General features: G+C 46.7%; 1 protein-coding gene across 2 annotated transcripts in view; it reads left to right on the plus strand.

Annotated features, from left to right (window-relative positions):
• Positions 1 to 19876, plus strand: part of LOC8028078 (diacylglycerol kinase 1) — a 599538-nt gene that overhangs the window by 418250 nt on the left and 161412 nt on the right. For both annotated transcript variants that reach the window (XM_042288617.1, XM_042288618.1), the window contains exon 6: positions 9412 to 9572. In XM_042288617.1, coding sequence (XP_042144551.1) covers positions 9412 to 9572 — 161 coding nt within the window. The remainder of the gene's footprint in view (positions 1 to 9411; positions 9573 to 19876) is intronic.

Genomic DNA, 19876 nt, shown 5'->3' on the forward strand with positions numbered 1-19876 from the left:
GACCTTGGGGGCCCGCGTGACCTTGGGGTGACCTTGGTTACGCCGACACCAACGGCGACGCCGACGCCAACGCCGACGCCGCTCAAGCCGGGAACGGGCCCCTAAGAGCTGCGCTCTAAAATGGAATTTTAACGACTTCTCCGGGTGCCCTTTGCAGTACACAATGCGCACAGAATGCGTAAAAAACGAATTGAGCGAATTGAGCTTAGTAGGGCTTAACGAGGAAGCTACATCTATTGTCGCTCTTTACACGGAACGCTGCTGCTCTTTAACCGAAAATAGTTGGCATAGTTTTCGAATAGGCAAATTCCTGAGGCTACTGGCGGTCCTTCAGTGCCTGCAAGCAGCTATTACAAGAAAAACAGTCAGCTGCTCCGCATACATCTAAACAAGTCACTGCTCTCGGGGCAAGAGTTGGAGCGAATAAAAACATAACACGAGCTTTTCACGAACTGTACTTATTGCCGAGGCGAGCTTCTCGCCCAGGCATGGAAGCTAGTTTCGAACGCAGTCACTCAGTCTTGTTGTCAAAATGACGATGTTAAGCGGAGACAACCGAAACCCGGTGTGCAGTGTTGACGAAATCCCTTCGGTAATAACCCCGCACGTGACGTAGGAATGGTAATCCAATTGCGAAATCAAGAGTCGCTTTCAAAAGAGCGAATTCGAAGTAATCTACTTGGCCCTTTGTCGCACGGTAACCAGAAAATTAGCATCGCGAAGTGTGAAAGAAGGTTGAATTGCTCGCCGCCAGAAGGCAGGGCCAAGCAGAGCTAGGCTAGGTGGTGCTAATTACCGCCCAGTTCATATGCCACAAATAATGTCCGCTCGCTCGTGCCACCGTTGCGCTTGTGGCATCTATCCTAACACATACATTATCCGTACCACAAATACAACGAGGGCATACACATAGACAGCACATACAAACATCATTACGACCGCGCACTTGCCCGATTACTAATTGACCCCATAATTGATGACGTCACAGCATGGCGCTCTGCTCCAAACATACCATTGCTAGAACCATTGTTAAGGACAAATGCATGGGGGCTTGACGTAAGGTTAGAAATTGTTTGATAAAAAAGTAATATTTTTTTTGTAAGCATTGTCTAATCAGTACCTAATCATAAATACTTTTCCTACCGCCTTAGTACCATAAACCGATGACAAAAGCCCGGAATAAAGTCGGTGACGATCGGCGAAACTTCTATTCTCCGGGTCAACCTTCTGTGGGCTTGCGGAAGCAGCGAGTCTTCGATCAACGCTCGAGGTGTGCGAGCGCGCGAACGCCTTCCCGTGGAGCTCGCTTCGGTCATGTTTGAGACGATGAAAACACTGTAAAGTCGAATCACGCACGACGACGACGTGAAGTGCATCAAAGTCGAAGTGCAGGCCAAGCACATGTTTCAATTATTTCTAACAGTACAGTAGCTTTAGTGCTCATTTGTGTGGTGAAACGAACTGTCCGAACTATACTCCGTTTCACCCTATATTGTACCGCGGCGAAGTCTAGAAGCGCGAGCACATAGCGTTGGCAGCTGCTTCCAATGCACGAGAGCTTGTGCTGACGAGATCTGCCCCAGAGCAAGGAGCTCGCGCTTGTAACCTTCCCTGCGGTACATCATATGGTGAAATACAGTATAGATATATACCTGACACGATGTTATTATCTAGCTCCTTCGCTATTTGGGGTTTTACTGAAAACTAAATATTCATTAGTGTTCTTTTTTTTCAGTCTGAGGATTACAAGCAGGTACGAAATTTGGGGTTTCGACTTGCTCATTTTTGAGTCAAAATAATTGCTCCTTTACAATGCACGTCAACTGCAAAAGCAAAACGAGGGCCCACGCTGTAGTTTTTAGCAGATCTCCATGCGTGTGGTGATTTCCGTCAGAGAGTATCCTGTATCGCACGGAAATACGAGGAGTTTTTATAAACCTTATGAAGTTTTCTTAGGCCTGCCATGTTCCCAAATAAGTACAAAATCAAAATCGTACAATTGTGCGAACGATTTAAAGTGTTGCAGACGGCATACTTTTCAGTCATTTCGTGTGCAGTCGTCAGGCATTCACCGTCTGCGACAGCCATCTCGAGACGTCTTGAGGACCGAAAGTTCTTGTCTCAAATATTTCAGAAACAAACGATTCTCGGCAGACTTCTTTCTTGCAGGGAAGTGTGAAATTTAGGCTTCCAATATCTACTAATTTTAGGTGTTTAAATTCCTCGTCCAATTTTTGACCGACCGTTCTTTCGGAGAGAAATCCAGTTACATGCCTTCGTCCATAACAACGCCCCCAGCAACGGTTTATTTGAAAGCATTGATACCAGACTTACGGGGTAAATTCCGAAACCTGTGCTTCCACCTTCTATACTCGTCATTTTGAAGCACGAAATTCCTCAATGATCACCTCAACAATACATTATGTTCCCGGTATGTCGATTTCTTCTTAATCATGTCATTCTTGGGTAAGTATTTGCGATGGTCCAAGAGATAAATCTCTTAGTAAAAAGTGAACGTTCATGCCGTGATTATTTGTGACAGCCGATAAAACAGCCAGCTCAAATGTCATTCCTAGCGGCCATGTGTTCGCCTCCCCGCAAAGCAAGTCCTAGAATGACGCGATGGACCCCTGTTTTTTTTTTTTTTTTTATTGTAGCATTTCTTTTGTTTAAGCGTTGTTCGTCATCACCAGCAATGATCGTCTTCAATAAATCTCCGCAAAAGACCATTCATTTAGCGGGAAGCAGTGATTTATGAGCAGGAAAGTTGCATTTCAGCCAACACGAATGTGGTCAAATCCGTGATTTGCTGCAGGTGTTGTATACGGCTAGCTACGCCGTGGCGATTACGAAAACGAACTTCTTGGCCACAAGCCGACTGTCGACCAAAAACTATCCGACTATAACACAAAGGGAATTTTTCTTGCACCACATCGGTCTTTCGTTTATTGATAATATACCAAACTGTAGATATACGTACATTCCATCATATTTCCAGCCCGTTCAGCCGTTCCCCGATAGCGCATTCGCTTACGAGGTGGGGGAAACACGACATTGCAGGTAACGGTTAGATTCGCCCGTACCATATATAAGCTACGGTTCAGACTAGCGTTCCAATATTACCCGCAGATCTATCGATTGCACGTAACCGCTCCAGCGGTCTTCGTAAACTCTGTAATGTAAACGGAGAATATCAGCCTTGGGCGGTATACGTCACCTCATCTTGCTGTTACACCACTGGTAAGCGAAATACGTGGTGACATCGGCGAGTCGGCGATTCCAGTCTTCGTTAACGCACACCATTTCCATGGCAATGTTGGTGACACGCGGAAATACCCAAACCACGCGATCGTCGTTGGCACCGTTACCACTTGGTTTGCGGAGTTGCGGAGACAGCCATCTTAGCCCAGTGTTCATAGCACTGCTGGCACCACTCCAAAACTTTGCTGTTTCTAACGGCTTCGCTCGTTTGACAAAATTAGTGGTAAAAATGTAAATGCAACCAAGGTGCTCTGCGTGTTTGGGCTGGGAGACTAAAGTAAAGGTGACCATCGCTTCCGCTGAATCAGGTCAACAGTGTTTATTAAACAACGCGTGCGACGTGCCCGATAAACCAAACCAAAAGACTGTTTGTTCTTGGCAAAGTCATCACCACCCTCGGCTAGAGAAAGATTAACTTAATTGATACGAGAAGACAAGAAAGAAGGCAGAGCCCACGTTACTTTTTTACTTTTACGCGGTCTTGAGAAGGCACATGGCTTCACCACCGCCAACTGCGTGCGCCTTTGAATGGCGCTGTATGTTCTGCTACATACCAAGTATAAAGTACGGAATCGTCGTAGTCTCATCCTCTTTGCGGTAGAACTTGACCATGTTCGCGAGGTTCCTCCCATGTGGCAAAACGAGCGCGGTAGTGCCCATCTAGCGTCAACAACGTGAATTAATCCTCGTACTGGACGTACTCCAAAGGACTCTGCGAGATCTTGCCGAGAGTGGCCGAGAGCAGCAGTCGACAAGAAATCTCGCGCATTTTCGTCGAAAACGCAACGCTCCGAGAACAAACGAGAAAACGGCCGTCGTGGGCAGAGCCTAGATATAAACACCTCCTGTTTTTTGCTACTCCGAATTCGCGTCGGCGGCAGCGATGTTTTCGCAAGTGTAAATGCACCACTAGAGTGCTGTGTCACGCACACGGCGGCTCGTCTATTTGGAAGTCAAACTAAACAAAAAGTCAGGGTGTGCGAATCGATTAGCCCTGCGTCATTTATAACCTTCGCAGTGGAAAGGAATGCCACGACACCCGGTTTGCTTAACAAATGTCTAGTTGCCGCCGTCGTTCATAAAGGTAGAGCTAACACTGCGATATTCTATTCGAAGCGGTATTCGCACATATCTAACAAAGAGTGTTGTACTACTGTCTTCAATAAATACAGAGGATACCTTTGTTTCCAGCTTTCAACGTCGACTTAAATGGACCCTCTTTTCCGACAAGCGTACGTTATGCAGTGACCACAGCCCCATAGAGCGCAAACCCCGGGCCATTCATTGCGCAGCACGGCTCTTGGAACCTGGCCATCCGAGTGAACGCTATGCGAGCCACTCCAGCCAATCCGAAGCCGCGTGAGCGTCACGGGACGTTTGGAAGAGCCGCTGTCATGCGCGGGATATGGGGTCACATGACCGGTTTGCGACGGCTGGATTCGCTGGAATGGGTCGCAGCGTCCGTTGTGCCTCATCGTGAGGTAAAAGAGTGTACGGTCGCGGCCAAAGTTGATTGATGCGCCCATCTGCATGGCGGAGAAGGCCAATACGTCACGCGAGAGTCCCTTTCGAGCGCCGTCGCGAAGATCGATGCAGCCTGGCATGCGGTTCGGATTCGGGTCGAATTCGGCTCGTTTCTCTTAATGCGATGGGCTTCGACGATAAACAGCCGTGCTTTGTTCTCCGCCGAGAGCGCTGGCTGATCGACACAGCTATCCTCAAAGTTGCGATGAATATTATACGAAACGCGCTGCGTATTTTTTGTACTACAGTGTGTCCACCTTCTATATAAGAGTATTCTTTATCGCGATACTCGATTAAATTAAATCATAATTTGTGTCGTTTCAATAGGTAACGTCAAGAAGGCCGTCTACCCGCCTTTAATGCGTGTTTTGGGGACATTTTTTTTTTTACTTGGGTAACTCCCGCGTTGTTCTATTTGAATAAATTTGTTTCATATAAAAAAAAAAGAACTCATCATTTTTTAATATTTTATGCCCCACTTTTAGTTAATTTTTTTGTCTTTTTTTTCGATAAACTGCGGTGAAACAAATGGTTGCAGTTAAACATTCTCACAATACCCTGATGCATTTCATACTTTCATACTCTCATTCGAGGAAATAAAACTCGACAAAATTGGTTGCCTCATTTCATAGAGCCGCGCGATACAGATATCTCCATCACGAGCACTGTGTAAATCAAGCACATTATATTCATGCTTTGAACCAGTTCATATAATGCTGCGTTACCGATGCGTTTTTTTTTTTCTTCTCAAAACTTTCGAAATTTGCATTTCTTTATTGAACCAACTTCTCTTCTATTTACCTTCTTTCCCGTTATTAAAAAAAAATAATAATTTACTGTAAAATTTGTATTTTTAACAGTTATTTGCTGTTTTCTTAATAAAAAAATACTACTACATTATTTTCTGAGAGAAACCCGATTTTACGGTGTCTTAATTATTTTCGATGAAATACACAAAAAAAAGTAACGGATGATATGCTCGACGGTTACGAAACTTCAATATTCTCCGAAAAAAAAAAATGCACCAGGCGCCGGTAACTGACAAAGCCTTCTATACAGGGCGCTAAAGTTCATTCAAATTTTGCGTTTAATTAAATAGCGTGACCCCCGATAAAAGATTCACGATGTCATGCCTCTGGAATGAGCTGCACTGCGTTACAAACTGACGCAACAGGCAAGGCTACAAGCGAGTCGGTAGTAACTTGACAGCCGACGATTTCGATGAAAAAACTGCTGCGACATTGAACTGAAGAAAAAAAAGATGACATTATTGCAACGCTCAAGCGCACAGGCACAGATTTTTAATTTCAATGAGCACCAGGGCCTCATCTTCTGTTGTCTCAAAACACGCAAACCGGTTCGCAAGCTTTGTTATGTAAATATTTGCAACAATCGTTCCTCCATTTTTTCCATTGTCTCATAAATAAGAGAATGTCATAGTCTTTAATTTTTTTCTTTCTCATGAATGTGATATTTTTTTGTTGAAGTATGTCATGCAAAACGGTTGCGCTGGAATTTTTGTTTATTTTTACTTTCCTTAATTCCCTCAGCAGTTTGAACACATACCTTTATAGTTTCCTTGTTGTTTCAATTAAGTGTTTACTTCTCGAAGTGGAAAAAAAAATTATCGTATTCTAAAAACTAAGGGCGCGAAAATACAAAGTGATCTGCGTTATTCTTACTTTTTTAACCTTTACGGTTTTGTTGTTGTTGTTTTTTTGTTTTTGTTTTTTTAAATACGAATTTGCATAATTCTTTATATTAAGAAGCAGGAAAACACAGTTTGGGTTGGAAGCTCAGAAAACTCTTTCTTTCTGGCTGTGCGCTATTCAGCCGTTTGTTTAAGGTAGCAATATTTTTGGATGATTTCTTCTTTCTGTTCTCCCACAAAAGATACACGAAACACGTTACATTTTTATCATCATGCGCTGTAAATGTTTGTTTATACAACCACGCAAAAAAATTAATTTTTTTTTTTTTTTTTTTTTTTTTTTTTTAACGTAGGATTTTTACAAAGCCTTTCGTCAACTTTACAAGGCCCCGCGCGTCGCGGGGAATTCTGGGGCCTTTCCGATGTCCGCTCGGGTCCGCCTGTAGGCTGCGTACATCCTGTAAGTGGCTCAATTCTACCACTGCGAATCTAGAACCCCCCCCCCCCCCCCCCGCCCCCCCCCCCCCCCCTCAAAAAAAAAATACAGTGCAAACTAACCGCAAAGTCGATAGGTGGCCTACTTTGTTATCGTCCTGCTTACTTTTGCGTTCCGAAATTGCAAAATGCTCAACAGACATGAATTGCTCCCTCTATACATGGACACTCCTCTACGCGCCGTACATCGGAATGCCGTAGAGCCTCAAAAACACGATAGGAGGCAATGCGTACTTCCGGAATGGTCTATATCCGTCAAAATGTCCACTGAGACGGTCGTGGGTGAGCGTTTCACACACGCGCACACGCGCACGCTCAATACACAGGGGCCGACGCACACGCAGCCATACATAGGTGCATACAAGCGCACACACATACACACACACAAAAGACAGACTGACTCACACACACGTACGCACACACAGAGGCGCAAATACACGTCTGCTCGCGCGTGTTCATACGGACGAGCACACACAAGTCGTCCTCTAGCCAAGACGAGAGCAGTCTCCGGGTGTCGCAACAGCGGCCGTAATCTCGATCTAACTCGTATCTACGGCCGAACGGATGCGACGACAGTTTCGTCGCTGTCGCAGCTCAGACGAGCTCGTTCGGGGCTAAATCCGGGAAGGCGCAAATTTCCTGCTCGGTCTGAAGGCGCCGACACGACACGGGCGCGTGGACTAGTATAGTGGAGTTCCGTTCGGCCCGGTGATTCGTCTTCATTTGCAAACTGCCGGGGCTTCTCGCGAGCGTTTAAGCCTCGGCGGAACTCGGTCGCTGGGGCCTTCGTAACTCCGGCCGCCTATTGCGTGTGCGCTTCAGCCTGCTGGGTATTCGGCGCACTGCAGTCTACATCCGGTGCTGGTCGCGACGCTTGGACTGGGGCAGCGCGTGCCTCCGTGGCCGGCGCTTTAAACGGAAAGCCTCTTTGTCGAGTGAGCCACTTTAGGCGCGTGAATAACATATATACGGAATACACTCTATCCTTAGTCACTCGCTCAATTTAGGCTTGCCCAAGTTTCTTTCTCCTTTTTTCAAGTATAAAGAAGTTTCGGGGGACTGGTGGTCGCTTCGCAAATCTGTGTCAAGTATATTTGTTATCTATATTGTTGTTCGGAGAATGAGTTACACTTTAATCCTGCCACGAAGTTGTGTAGGCTTCATAGTGACTTGTTTCCTTGTTAGTCGCGTGTGTACCACGAGCCGCTAAACGTGGATTTAAGGAACTAAACTTCCTTCGGAATATTTGAATAAAATTTGAACCCTCGTTCAATACGACGCAGGCACGAAGCGGTGTGGTATTCCTTGGTGTAGTTTAGCTAAGGTTGCGTCTGTTACCGCTATTCAAAATAAGCGACATAGATATCGATGTTTTCTTAGCTACTCTTGGTTGAGGTAATTTTATCCTCATTTTGTTTAGTCGCCTCGAATAAGTTTCGTATTCGTTCCACATGAACAAGGAGAGCGTCGTCCTCGTGAACAGATGAACAGACAGAAATCTGCTCGCGACGGAAATAGGCAAATCTGCTCCGCGAACGTGGCCATTTATTGAGATGCCCGTCCTTATGATGCGCGATACGCCCAATTAATTTTAAACTCCGTACGAGGTGTTGCTTTTATATAACGAGACTCGTCTTTAACAATATCTGTTAAAAATACTACAGAACTGTAATGTCTCCTTCTATATGATCCACTTCCCTATCCCTACACCGCTCCTTGCGAATCTTGTATTGCTGAAGGCATTGCTGTGTAGGTCATGGAATGATAAACCATTCATGAGCTCTCTCGCTTTTGCCTTCACAACATCAAGGGACTCAAACCTCGTTCCTTTTAACCCATACTTGATCTTGGGAAGTAGGAGAAAAGTGGCCCACAATATGCGAAAAAAACAATAGCGATAGTTGTAGCACAGTCGTGCAAAACGGGAGGAAGGGGCCGTCCCGTACCTGAGAAGGAAGGTGCGACTTGTTTAGTTCATATAGCCGGTGTGGTTGGCGTCGTGGATGCCACCGACGATCGCCACGAGTGCTCGGTGATCCCTGAAGTAAGTGGGTAAGCGCGGTGGAAGTCTTCTAAAATCATTCAACATTAAGCGTAGCAACCGGATACTGCCAAAGTGGGGCTTCGCATAATGCGCGCTTCACATGCAGGCATTTTGTTCCTAGAGCGGCGCTCTGGCCAGCCGGAACGGCAGAGTGGCGCGATCCCAGAAGTTTGAAATTTTTCGCGCCGGCAGAGCGGCACTGCATCTGGGCTGGGCATTCACAGCGTGGCGGAAAACCACAGCACTGTCACCATGTCCGCCGCGAACACCGTGTCTTTTGCATGATATGTGAGCAGAGTAACCGCAACTTAAGAATCCCCACCCCCCCCCCCCCCCCCCCTCAAAAAAAAAAAAAAAAAAAAATCTGCGTTGGGCGGAGTTTTTTTTTTTTTTTTTGTGATTGACTTTGAGTATTTTTTTGCTTTGCTTGTTACAGAGCATGGTGCTCCGGGGCCCGGCTGGAAGCGGCCAGCCTGCCGAGCCGAGGGACCCCGGATGCAGATGACCTGCGCAGCCCCATGAGGCAGGACGGGATGGCCGTCAAGTGGGAGAAGCTCTCCCCCGCCGAGTTCCAGCAGCTGCAGGACTACGTGCAGTGTGAGTCTCCTCTCCCACTCGCCGTTCTCACGCCGCCATGCATGCGTACAATCTCGCGCGGTGCCTCTATGCTGTTCTTCCGGAAGGGCTCAGAAACGTTCGGGTGCGCTAACAAGAAACCCAGAAAGATAAATGGGAGCATGCACCCTATAATCAGTGACAGGTGAGGAACCCAGTAGAAGCTCCGCCTCCAGCACGTGCTCGTTGCCTTCCACCGTGCTTCGGCTGCCCGTGCGACGAAGTATTATCAAATGGCAGGAAACTCACACTCGAGACCGAGCATCTATCGTATTTGCAACCTGTCACCGACTATATAGAGGCCATACTGTACAGGCACGTAGCCAGGGGGGGCGCCCATGCCCCTCCCCCCCCCCCCCCCCCCCCCGAAATCTTTCATTTTGCTGGGGCCTCCTCACCCTCTCACACAGCATTTTGTCATGGACAGGCGTTCCCGCCCCCCCCCCCTTCTCCTCCCCCCCCCCCTTCTCCTCCCCTCCCCCCCCCCCCCCCCCCGAATCAAAGTCCCTGGCTACTTGCAAGATATCGTACATCTTCTACGAGTTCCGTTCACTGCTAACGAAGACGTGCAAATGCTTAAAGTTACGCCTTCAAAAGCACACCGTGGCATGAATGGGTCGTGGAGGTACTCGCACTGCCCGCGATTGTTAGCGAACGAGCCAAAACAAAGACTTCATGGTGTATAAATATCTTTTTACGAAGTAGACGCGCAATTCATGTAGCACCGTCGATCTAATAACGACGTTCGTGACCAAAACCGTCGCTACGGTCGCAATTCGCAATTGTCTAAACGCTCACTGTGACGTCATTATCTGGATTAATTTTTCTTTCGTCGACGGAAATCAGCGCAATGTCAGAGTGCCAACTCTGGATATGTTGGTTTCAGAATTTGATGTCTCTAGCTTCCATTTTTATCCTTACACATCTCGACGAACTGGTAGTTTGCAACTGATGATAAGCAGTCAAAGTTTACAACTCGTGACGTCACGTCGAGAAAAATTCTGGCCGTGACGTCAGGAACGGCAACCACAGCATCTTGGCGCTAATAATGATCCAGTCACGTGAATCGGGGTTGGGACATTTTGATTAAAATTATAAAACTAAAAGTTAGAATTTAAAAAAAAAAACGCATCGTTATCCATAACATAAGGCATGCCAACAAACATTCTGTTGTACAAGATATAGCTTTATTTAAGATAATATATTGAATAACTACTTCATAAAGTATTTAAGGGAAATTTAAGTTACTTTCACTGGAAGTATCTTGAGAAGAGAAGTACAAACATTTTAAAAGTACTCCAATTGCTTTCTACGATAATTTACCAGCCGACAAGCACGTGACAAGCTATATACGTGATAAATTAGGAAAGAGAGCAGTCTTCTTTCAGCCGCTTCACTGAAAAGAGCATCCTGCGGTGATATTTACGATGCGCGCCCTAATCATCTAGACACAAACTCACTGCAAACCGCCGTAATCGCCTCAAGTAGAGTCAGTTTGAAAGGAATTATGACTAAGGCGAGGAAATGGGAGAATACTGGCACAGAAAGAAATCTTATACCGCACGGTACCTGCTGCTCTTTAGTTTCTTGACGGGCGCACCTTTCTCCCCCCCCCCCCCCCCCCTCCCCCCCTCCCCCCCCCCCCTCTCTTTTCGTTTCGAAGGTCAGTTTGTAGAGATATTTCGTAATTGAAGAGGCGTGGCTGTCTTTATCGAGATCATCCATATCTTTATTTTTTCACAATCTAAATCTAGAAATTCGTTTAAAAAGAGCTCGTTGTCGGTTGGAGTTACCCTTTCGCCTTTTGTTGGAATTTAGGGCGTTCATCCCGCTCGTGGCTTGTTTCCTGTTCAGGTGTTGCAATCTGTCGCATTACGAAAGGACACTGCAATGTTCCATCAGTTTTTTTTTGTTTTTTTTTTGTCTTGTCCTCGGGTTATCACAGTTGACCTCAAAGTAACGTTCTATATAGAGGTACCTACCAGAATGACGAAACGAACGAGATCGAGCTCTGCCGGCAACAGGAAGAAACAAAACATGAAGATCAGAAAGCATAAGGACGCTTCTGGCGCGCTCCCTTTATTTCCCTCCGTTTGTTATCAAAGTTCGTGCACAGAGGCAGTTCATCGATATTGTAACGAGATATGTTCATTGTGTGTTCCCTGTGGGACACAGGAGCTTTCATCCGGTTCGTGTTCCAGTAGAAAGAGTAAAATAGAAGGCACGCTGGGGAAATGAGGACACCCAGAAAAGCTAGTCTCGTTTCTTCTAGTCTCGGTATACATCGAGATTATGTTTCAGTTCTGGTTACGATGAGAATCTCTTACCCCGGAAATTACTTCGGTCACAAATTCCTTCATCAAATGGGAAATCTATATGAGATTAATATTATTATTATTATTTATTGATACTACTCTCTCCTCTTTCAAGAAACGTGGTAGGAGTGGTTGACAACATATGGAACACAAAAACAATAATAAAAAAAACAGCAGGTAACAAGCACAAGGATATGCGTTCTAGCTGATCCAAAAACACACGAAGAGCTAAACATGTAAAAAAAAACAGCGTTATACGAAGACTATCTTCATCGAAAAAAATTAATAAAGGAGCATCAGGTACAAGAATCACAAAAATCGCGGAGTTTATTAAAGAAGGACGACTGAGGTGATGCTGTTATTATATCGCTTGGCACGGAGTTCCAGTCGTGAACAGCCCTTCGAAAAAAAAGAATACTTAAATACATTAATCCGACAGTTGAATTCTTTGAGTGTTTTGCAATGATAACTTCGCATGGGATAATTTTGAGGTGCGGGTGAAATATATTTAGAGATGTCGATTTTGAACCGGTTCTTTAATAAATCAAATAGGAACTTTATTCTCGTAAACATTCGTCTATATGCTTTAGTAAGTTCACCCCAGAAAGGGGTTACAGTTCAGAGACGGGATATTTTCGCTGGAATTTATTATGAATGAAGCGTAAACTTTTTATTTGAACATTTTCAATGACGTTTATGTTGGTACTTGTAAACGGATCCCAAAGCACCGAAGCGTATTCTAGGATGGGTAATATAAAAGTTTTATGGGCTGTCAATTTAACATCGGAAGAGGCATGTTTTGAATTTCGTCTTATTAAGTACAATAACTTGGATAGTGCTTTGTGCGCAGTAGACTTGATATGAGTGTTCCAGCGTAGGTCATTTGACATAATGACACCCAAGTATTTATAAGAAGTAACGTCGGCTAGTGAAGTACTATTAATGGAATAATCTAAAAAAAGATGGCTTAATTTACGAGTTATGTGTATTCGAACACACTTCTTGACATTCAGTCAGTTGAAGATATATATCAGGGGTGGCCAGAGTGACATGGGGTGAGAGCCGCAGACAAAACTACAAAAGTTCAGAGAGCCGCAGGGGTAAAAAAAACGGGGGGGGGGGGGGGGGGGGTAGAGGGATTCCTTTAACAAGAAACAATATGTAGGGTTGTCCTTTCCAAATTAGACAAGTGTAATTGTCGACAAAAAAAAAAAAAAAAACACCGGGCAGAAAAATGTTTTTTCAACTGCTAAGCAAAAATGAATGCATAGTTCGCTAGCCAGCAACGTTATGCATATACGGTTTGAAGTTCTTCGAACGGTTCGAACGGAACAGGGTCACTGGGCACATCTATGTGTCGAAATGAGGTTCAGCTGTATGTGTGCAGTGTAGTACAAGGCTGCTAAGACTATGGACTTTTAATTCTAAAACTATCGTCGTCTTGAGGATACAGGAGGAGAAGGGGGGCACGCAGAGCAGATCGAGTGCCACGAGCCAAATTTGAACTCCCGAAGAGCGCGAGCCGTGGTTTGGCCACCCCTGCTATAGATCGAGCGCAAGGTGCTCTCATTCAGACGTATTGTGAAAATACTGAGATTTCCGAAAAAGAGAAAAGAAGGGGGGGGGGGGGGGGTTCTACGTTGCAGTGCAGTTAAGGTATGAGGGACGTCCCAAGGACTCCTTGGGGGAAGGACAATTATTTTTTGCGCTCCGGATGTCAAGACGAAACCTCTAGGCAACGGAGGCGGTTGCGTCATAAAATATATATATAAACCCAGTACCTAAAAAAAAAAAAAAAAATTTTAAATTAAAAAAAAACCTTTTTTTTTTTTTTTTTTTTTAAAGATTTGTTTTAAGAGTTGCGTTTGATCGATCCATCGGTCCTCGCAACGGGTTTTTTTCTCGCCTGACAACGAGCGGTGACTGAGGAATGCTCTGTGGTGTTTTCGGGAGTTTACTAGGTTTCACCTCCGCACTTCTTATTTTGTTCGCGGACGACGCAATATCTGGACAGCGAACAGCTTACGCAATCCCGCCAGAGGACCGGTAAGGAAGAGAGCACGAAGGAAGCGAGAGACCGCGCCCCATGGAGGCTTGGAATGGGAAGGAGGGGAATTCCAATTTCGAAGAAGATTTCGCCTGGGAATTGGAAGGTTGGCGCCTCGCTCCGTCAAGGCATCCGTGCGACGCCTAGGAAGGACGGTTGGTGAGCGAGACTTAAAGCTCGTTCTCTTTGCATACTCCGTGGATACAGGTCGTTGTACCTTTTCATCTCCGGTATTTTTCTTTTTTTTTTCCTTCTAGTAATTGGTTTTTTCTAACGACGAGATTCACCCTGAGAATAATGCGGAGTGCAAGTTCCTCCGCTTCTTGCACAGGGGTTGCAATAATGTCAGAACACTGAGCTCTTATTGGCTGATTGAAAAAAAATAATGGGTAGATCTCAAGGCACCCAACATTGAGGTGTACCCACTATCCTTTCAATCAAATCCAATCAGAGATCGGCGTCGTCCTGACGTTACCGCAACTCCTGAGCGAGAAGCGGACGACTCGCTCCCCGCATACATATGCGCTGATTTGCAAACTCACATTTGGGGGTAATAATCTTTCTTACACCCGCAGTCAATTGAATGTCATGATGTGTATATTACAGGGACCGGCAGTAATTCGATGGTATACGACGTGTATGTCGCAAACGACGGGCACGCCGTGGTGGGGCCATTCTGTTACCTAGCCTATCTATCTAATAGGCTTGTTTCTCTAGGCCAGGGGGCGCTGTAGCGTCCCCGAGGCGCATCCAAATAAGAGGCGCCTGCGCTAGCGTCCGCTAACCGCGACCATTCAATGCTGACGTGAAGCGGCGTCCTAGCGTTCCTTCATGCGCGGTCCTTGGGCGTGTATAAGCGTCTCTCAACGTCACTCCACGCACGTTAACGAAGCGTTGGAAAGGACACAACGCGACGTACAGCAAGAACGTGACCGAAATATATCCACTTTTGCTCGCTACAGGCTCTGCCACGTTGGAGACAAAAGGACGGGTTGACCGAACGCTGTCTCGGTTAGCTTATTTTATAAGCTTGAGGGGAAGGGTGAGTTTAGAGAAAGATTAGAAGGCAAATGAAAGAATTTGCGAAAAAAAAGGGGGGGCTAAAAATCTGGGGTATTTAACGTATATTCGGATCATCATGTTGCTTGGCCGTATACCGGCCAATTCCGTAATACGTTGAATACGTTCTTGGCCTGTGGAGGCAAGCATAGACTCCCACCATGTGCCGGCCCCAAATGTTTTAAGATAATATTACGTAGTACATCGGGTTCGAAGTTCCAAGGTCAGGGACCGTGGTTACTTGGGGGCCTAAGTTCAAAGTTTGAACTTACGTTTCGTCGCTACGCTTTCGCGTCTCGCTGGAAGCCCGTAGCGCGAACCTAAGAGCTGAGTTCTACGTAAGCAATCAGCAGACGAACCTACATAAAAAATTGCGGTCTGCGCCACGCGTTTACGGAGTAAATCCGCAGTCACATTGGTGGTATGGTACAAGCAGACAGATAGATATATGCACGACTAATGTTACACAATCGTCATACAAGGAAAAGAACTTGCCTCAGGCTGTGTCTGCAGACTGCCTTTTGTGTGATGTAGCCACAGTGCGACCGCGGCTTGAACTCTGGCGATTTTTTTCGGGATTACCTGCTTTTATGGTTTTTAATAATAATAATAATCTTCATTTTCTCAGGAGAGCCGCGGCACCGCAGAAAGGCAACAGCCCGTACCATGGAGGCCCGCGGTGTCGCGTCTAGTGATGGTGATTATGGGGCGATGTAGTATACGAGATGAAAGTGATGGTGATAATAATGTGTGCGTCGGACCTAGCAGCGGTCTTCGCGGTGGTGGTCTTCGCGGGGCCACTATGGGCTGTTTACTTCTAGCAGGTCGGTCTCGAGCGCCTGGGGAGGGCTCCTCGCGAGTCCGACTTGCAGACGAGCCAGGGGTTGGCGCCGGTGTTGGCCGGGCGGCGGTCTTTACGAAAGCGGGTCTTCAAATCTCTCAGTTTGCGGTCGAGCTTGCAACCGAGCGGCGTGAGCACCCTGTCGATCGAACACGTAGTCTCTGCCACTGGTCTGGCTGGCTCTCTGATGATGGAAAAGACACGTCTTACGCCCAGCTGGCGCCTTTTCCTTTCCGGTATGCTATCTTGTACCGCGGAATTTAGGATAGCTATTGTGAAACCGGAAGTTTTTCGCAGTTCACAATAGCTCGGAAGAATGCAGGCTTGCGAGTTGAGCCTGCAGTCTAAAGGAACGGACTATGCCGATCGTTTGTTTCGTGCTGCTGTGCGGGTGCTGGAGGGAACTTCCGAAGCATTGATTTCACACTGTGAAGCTGCTTATAATCGTTTGGGGACAAAGTCTAGGGTCCAAAGAGTGAACCTTCCGCTGATGTCACGTTTTCAATGTTACCACAAAAGTTTTTTTTTTTTTTTTTTTTTTAAACCGTTATCAGTAAGAATGTATATCCGAAACTCTCCCCAAAAAGTTATTTTGATCTGATATTTGGGTTACTATTTCAGCGATGTGTGTCAGTGTGGTTTAGCAAATTTTCATGCAAATCGGGGACTATGAAGAAAACACCGCAGTACCCCCTCAATTGTTCCGGGGTACTACACATCGGCTGACATTCGCGAGATAGCGACAGTTTTAATTGTGGTTGGAGAGATGCCTTTGTTTTATTCATTTATTAATACTGTCCCCGCGCTCGGGCTGAAGCATAGCGTGATTGATTGAAGTGCTATCGTCACATTTTTGCTGCAAGATGGTGTAAGACCGAGAGAGCGGGCGACTCCGAATTGATTGAGGAAGCCTGGCGCAAGTCGTATGTCACAGAGACGAATGGGGCCCTCAAGCGTCTCGCTCACTCTCGAGGAGGTGCTTGTTCTGTGTACACCATACGCTGGTCCACAGGATGTGAGAAATGCCCTCAGGCGCACTGCGTTGCTGCCAGTTCGTGGACATGTCGCCCAGTGGAACTGCGCATATTTCTTCCGGCATCGCTGCGATTTCCACTTTGACGAAGCAAAAAAGATCTTCGCATCAACAGTACGATCACCGGAATATAAGCGGACAAAAAAAGCTTTTTTATTTGCTTTTTTTAGACAAAAAAAAAAAATCTGCGACGCAACATACCGCTGTTTACAACGATTGCAGTTCCCCGGTGCCCGACACTGTCGCTTTTCGCACCTATAAAACCCACATCAATCATATACCGAAACGTTAGCAGACGAATATTCCGTGTGTCTGTTGTTTGTTTTCACTATATCTCCCTCCCTCTTTCTGTCTTTTTTCTTTTTTTCGCATATTTGCTGTGAGAACACGTTAAAACAGCGTGGAAGCGAGCTTGAAGAAATCAAATAGCGCACTGGCTGGCTCGTCCCGACTCAACCATACGGCTGCGCGGCGTCATGTTTATTAGAACCGACTGTTCGGTACAGCCGGCAGCGAGTAAGTATAGTGAATGTCCGTCGCAGCGCTCGCAGCGCGCGACGAACGCGGATGCAATCTATGGGTCCTCGGTGCTTGTTGATCGACGCCCCCGTGCCTCTCTGTGCCGCGTCCTCTGCCGTCCCTTAAACCGTCCGCATAAGCGGTCCTCGCGTGCCCGCATATTGGCTGCCGCACTCTCGAGTGTGCTCTCGGCTGATCGGGGCCGGGCGCCTCCGCTGGGCCCGCAAACGAGAGCGTCCCACCGCCGCGCCAAGTGGCCTCTCGACTCCGACGCTCTGCAAGTCGCTGCTACCCGCGAAGGGTTGCATTTATTACTGTCTCGTTTCCTTTGTTTTTTATTTTGTGGCTTTGCTGGTTTTGCTGGGAGCCTCGATTTTGCTGTTTTTGTGTATTTCTTTTGTCTATTTTTGATACCAGTATTATATACGCTGATAGAGTTTTGGCACAACATGTTTCCATAGAACAGTTCATCTTTCTGCTTGCGCTCCCATTTCAAAACATATGTGTGCCCCCCCCCCCCCCAAAAAAAAAAAAAAAAAAGGTTTAGTGTTTTTTTACAGTACAAATAAGCTACGCGTCACCAAACACTCATTCTCCGCCCACATGTAGTGCTATCATTCCGAACCAGATGCCAAAGTTTCAGAATTAACCGTTATTCAAATGGAAGAAGTTACTTTTCTGAAAATTTCAGTAGGAAGAACAGGTAAGTGGCGCCATCCGGTGAGGCATTCAGTCACCACTCAAATGTAGTGCTAGCGCTGCAGAACATAGGGCAAAGTTTCCGAATTAACCTCTATCTTATTCGAAAGGTATAAGTGATTTTCTATAATGTCACGTGGGAAAATTGGTTGCCGACGAAGCCCGGAGATACATGAAGGCCCATGTTCTCGCATAATTTTTCGGAAAAGCAGTTATAACGTTTGACCAGGATAACGGCTGGTTCTGAAACTTTGGCGTCTGTTCTGGACCGATGACGCAACATTTGTACGGAGACTATAGTGTTCGGCAACACGTAGTTTGATTTTGCGGTGAAAAGAAAAAACACTGTGCACTTTTTGTTGTTGTTAATATTGTTTGTCTGTTTGTTTGTTTTTTTTGTTTTTTTTTTTGGGGGGGGGGGGGGGGGGAAGGGGGGGGGGGGGTGGTACGCTGGCCGGAAAAGAGAACCCTGTTTTCCGGCCCGCGTAAATAAATGACGCAGCGCAGAAATCTGAAACTCCGTGAGAATCTGATATCCCGTACTAAAATGTCAGATATGGCCCTGATATATTTTATATACGGCCATATATGAAAATATAAAGAGTCAAATATGGCAATATACCGCCATATATATGGGACCAAATACGGCCAGATGTGGCTTATAAGCGCGTAAATACGCACTGTGGGATTCTAGTTTACCCCAAAGTCCTCAGTGAGGCAAATACCCACTCCGTACCTCGTCGGTTGCAATAGGTGGGTTTCGACTTACCTTGCTGATCGCTGTGAGGCAAAACCCACTCCGCAGTCCGCTGCTATGGCGGCTACGGCCGGGTCCGTCCGTTGGTTGCCGCTAGGCTCCGGTGGACGGGAGACCACACCAAACACAGGGATACCGTAGAAACGTGTTTATTGGCCTTACGCCACACGCTTTGCGCCCGTAGGCGGAACAAAAGAGAAATGAGGTTGGCGCTGCCTTAATTGACAGGATCACCAGGAGAAGGGTCCGCGCTGCCGTAACTGGCAGGATCACGGAAAAGGGGGAGCAGGAAAATAACGATGAACGCTCCGTCGAGCGTAGCCCCGCCTAACCAAGAGCCCCGGCCACAGGTGGGTGGCCGGCTTATGTAGCCTGCGGGAAATAGACGCACCGGGGGAGGCCGGTAGAAGGTCACTCGAAAACGGGACGCGTCCATAATCACTCCCAAGGGTGTGCCGATGGCGCGTTCACCCAGAAAGGGCACGGGAGAACCGGCCCCTTCGGGGAATTCGGCCTCGTGGTTCCTTGTATCCGGGAGGCCGACGCCATTGGTGACGACGACTCCCACGGCCTGCTTGAAGCTATCCCTAGATGGGGATAGAGGGAACCCCATGGTTCCCACAGCACTTATACTAAATACGCCATATACGCGTGCAAATATAGTCCCTGATAATGATATATGGGCCCGTTTCGGTCGTGCAAGCAAGAAGTCATATGTACTCGCCAAGACCATAGCCTCCTCTATAAGGAGAAAGCCTGGCGCGTCGCGAGAAAAGCCGGCCGCCGTAAAGGGGAAAGGAGGGGCGGAGAAACGGGAGCGGAGGGAACCTTGCCCGCTAGCGCCACAAAAGAGCGAGCGGCCAAACGCAGAAACAATCTTTTTTTTTCTCTCTCTCTTTTCTTGTCGCTATCGTGGAGAGAAGAAACTCAACGTCCACCCTTTCCCGTTTCTCCCTGCGCCCTTTCGAATCGCCGCGCCCGTTTCTCCCGGAGTACAAAAACGACGGAGACGAAAA

This window comes from Ixodes scapularis, unplaced genomic scaffold (genome assembly GCF_016920785.2).
Source record: "Ixodes scapularis isolate PalLabHiFi unplaced genomic scaffold, ASM1692078v2 PGA_scaffold0__279_contigs__length_252992795, whole genome shotgun sequence".
In the NCBI taxonomy this organism is placed as follows: Eukaryota; Metazoa; Arthropoda; class Arachnida; order Ixodida; family Ixodidae; genus Ixodes; species Ixodes scapularis.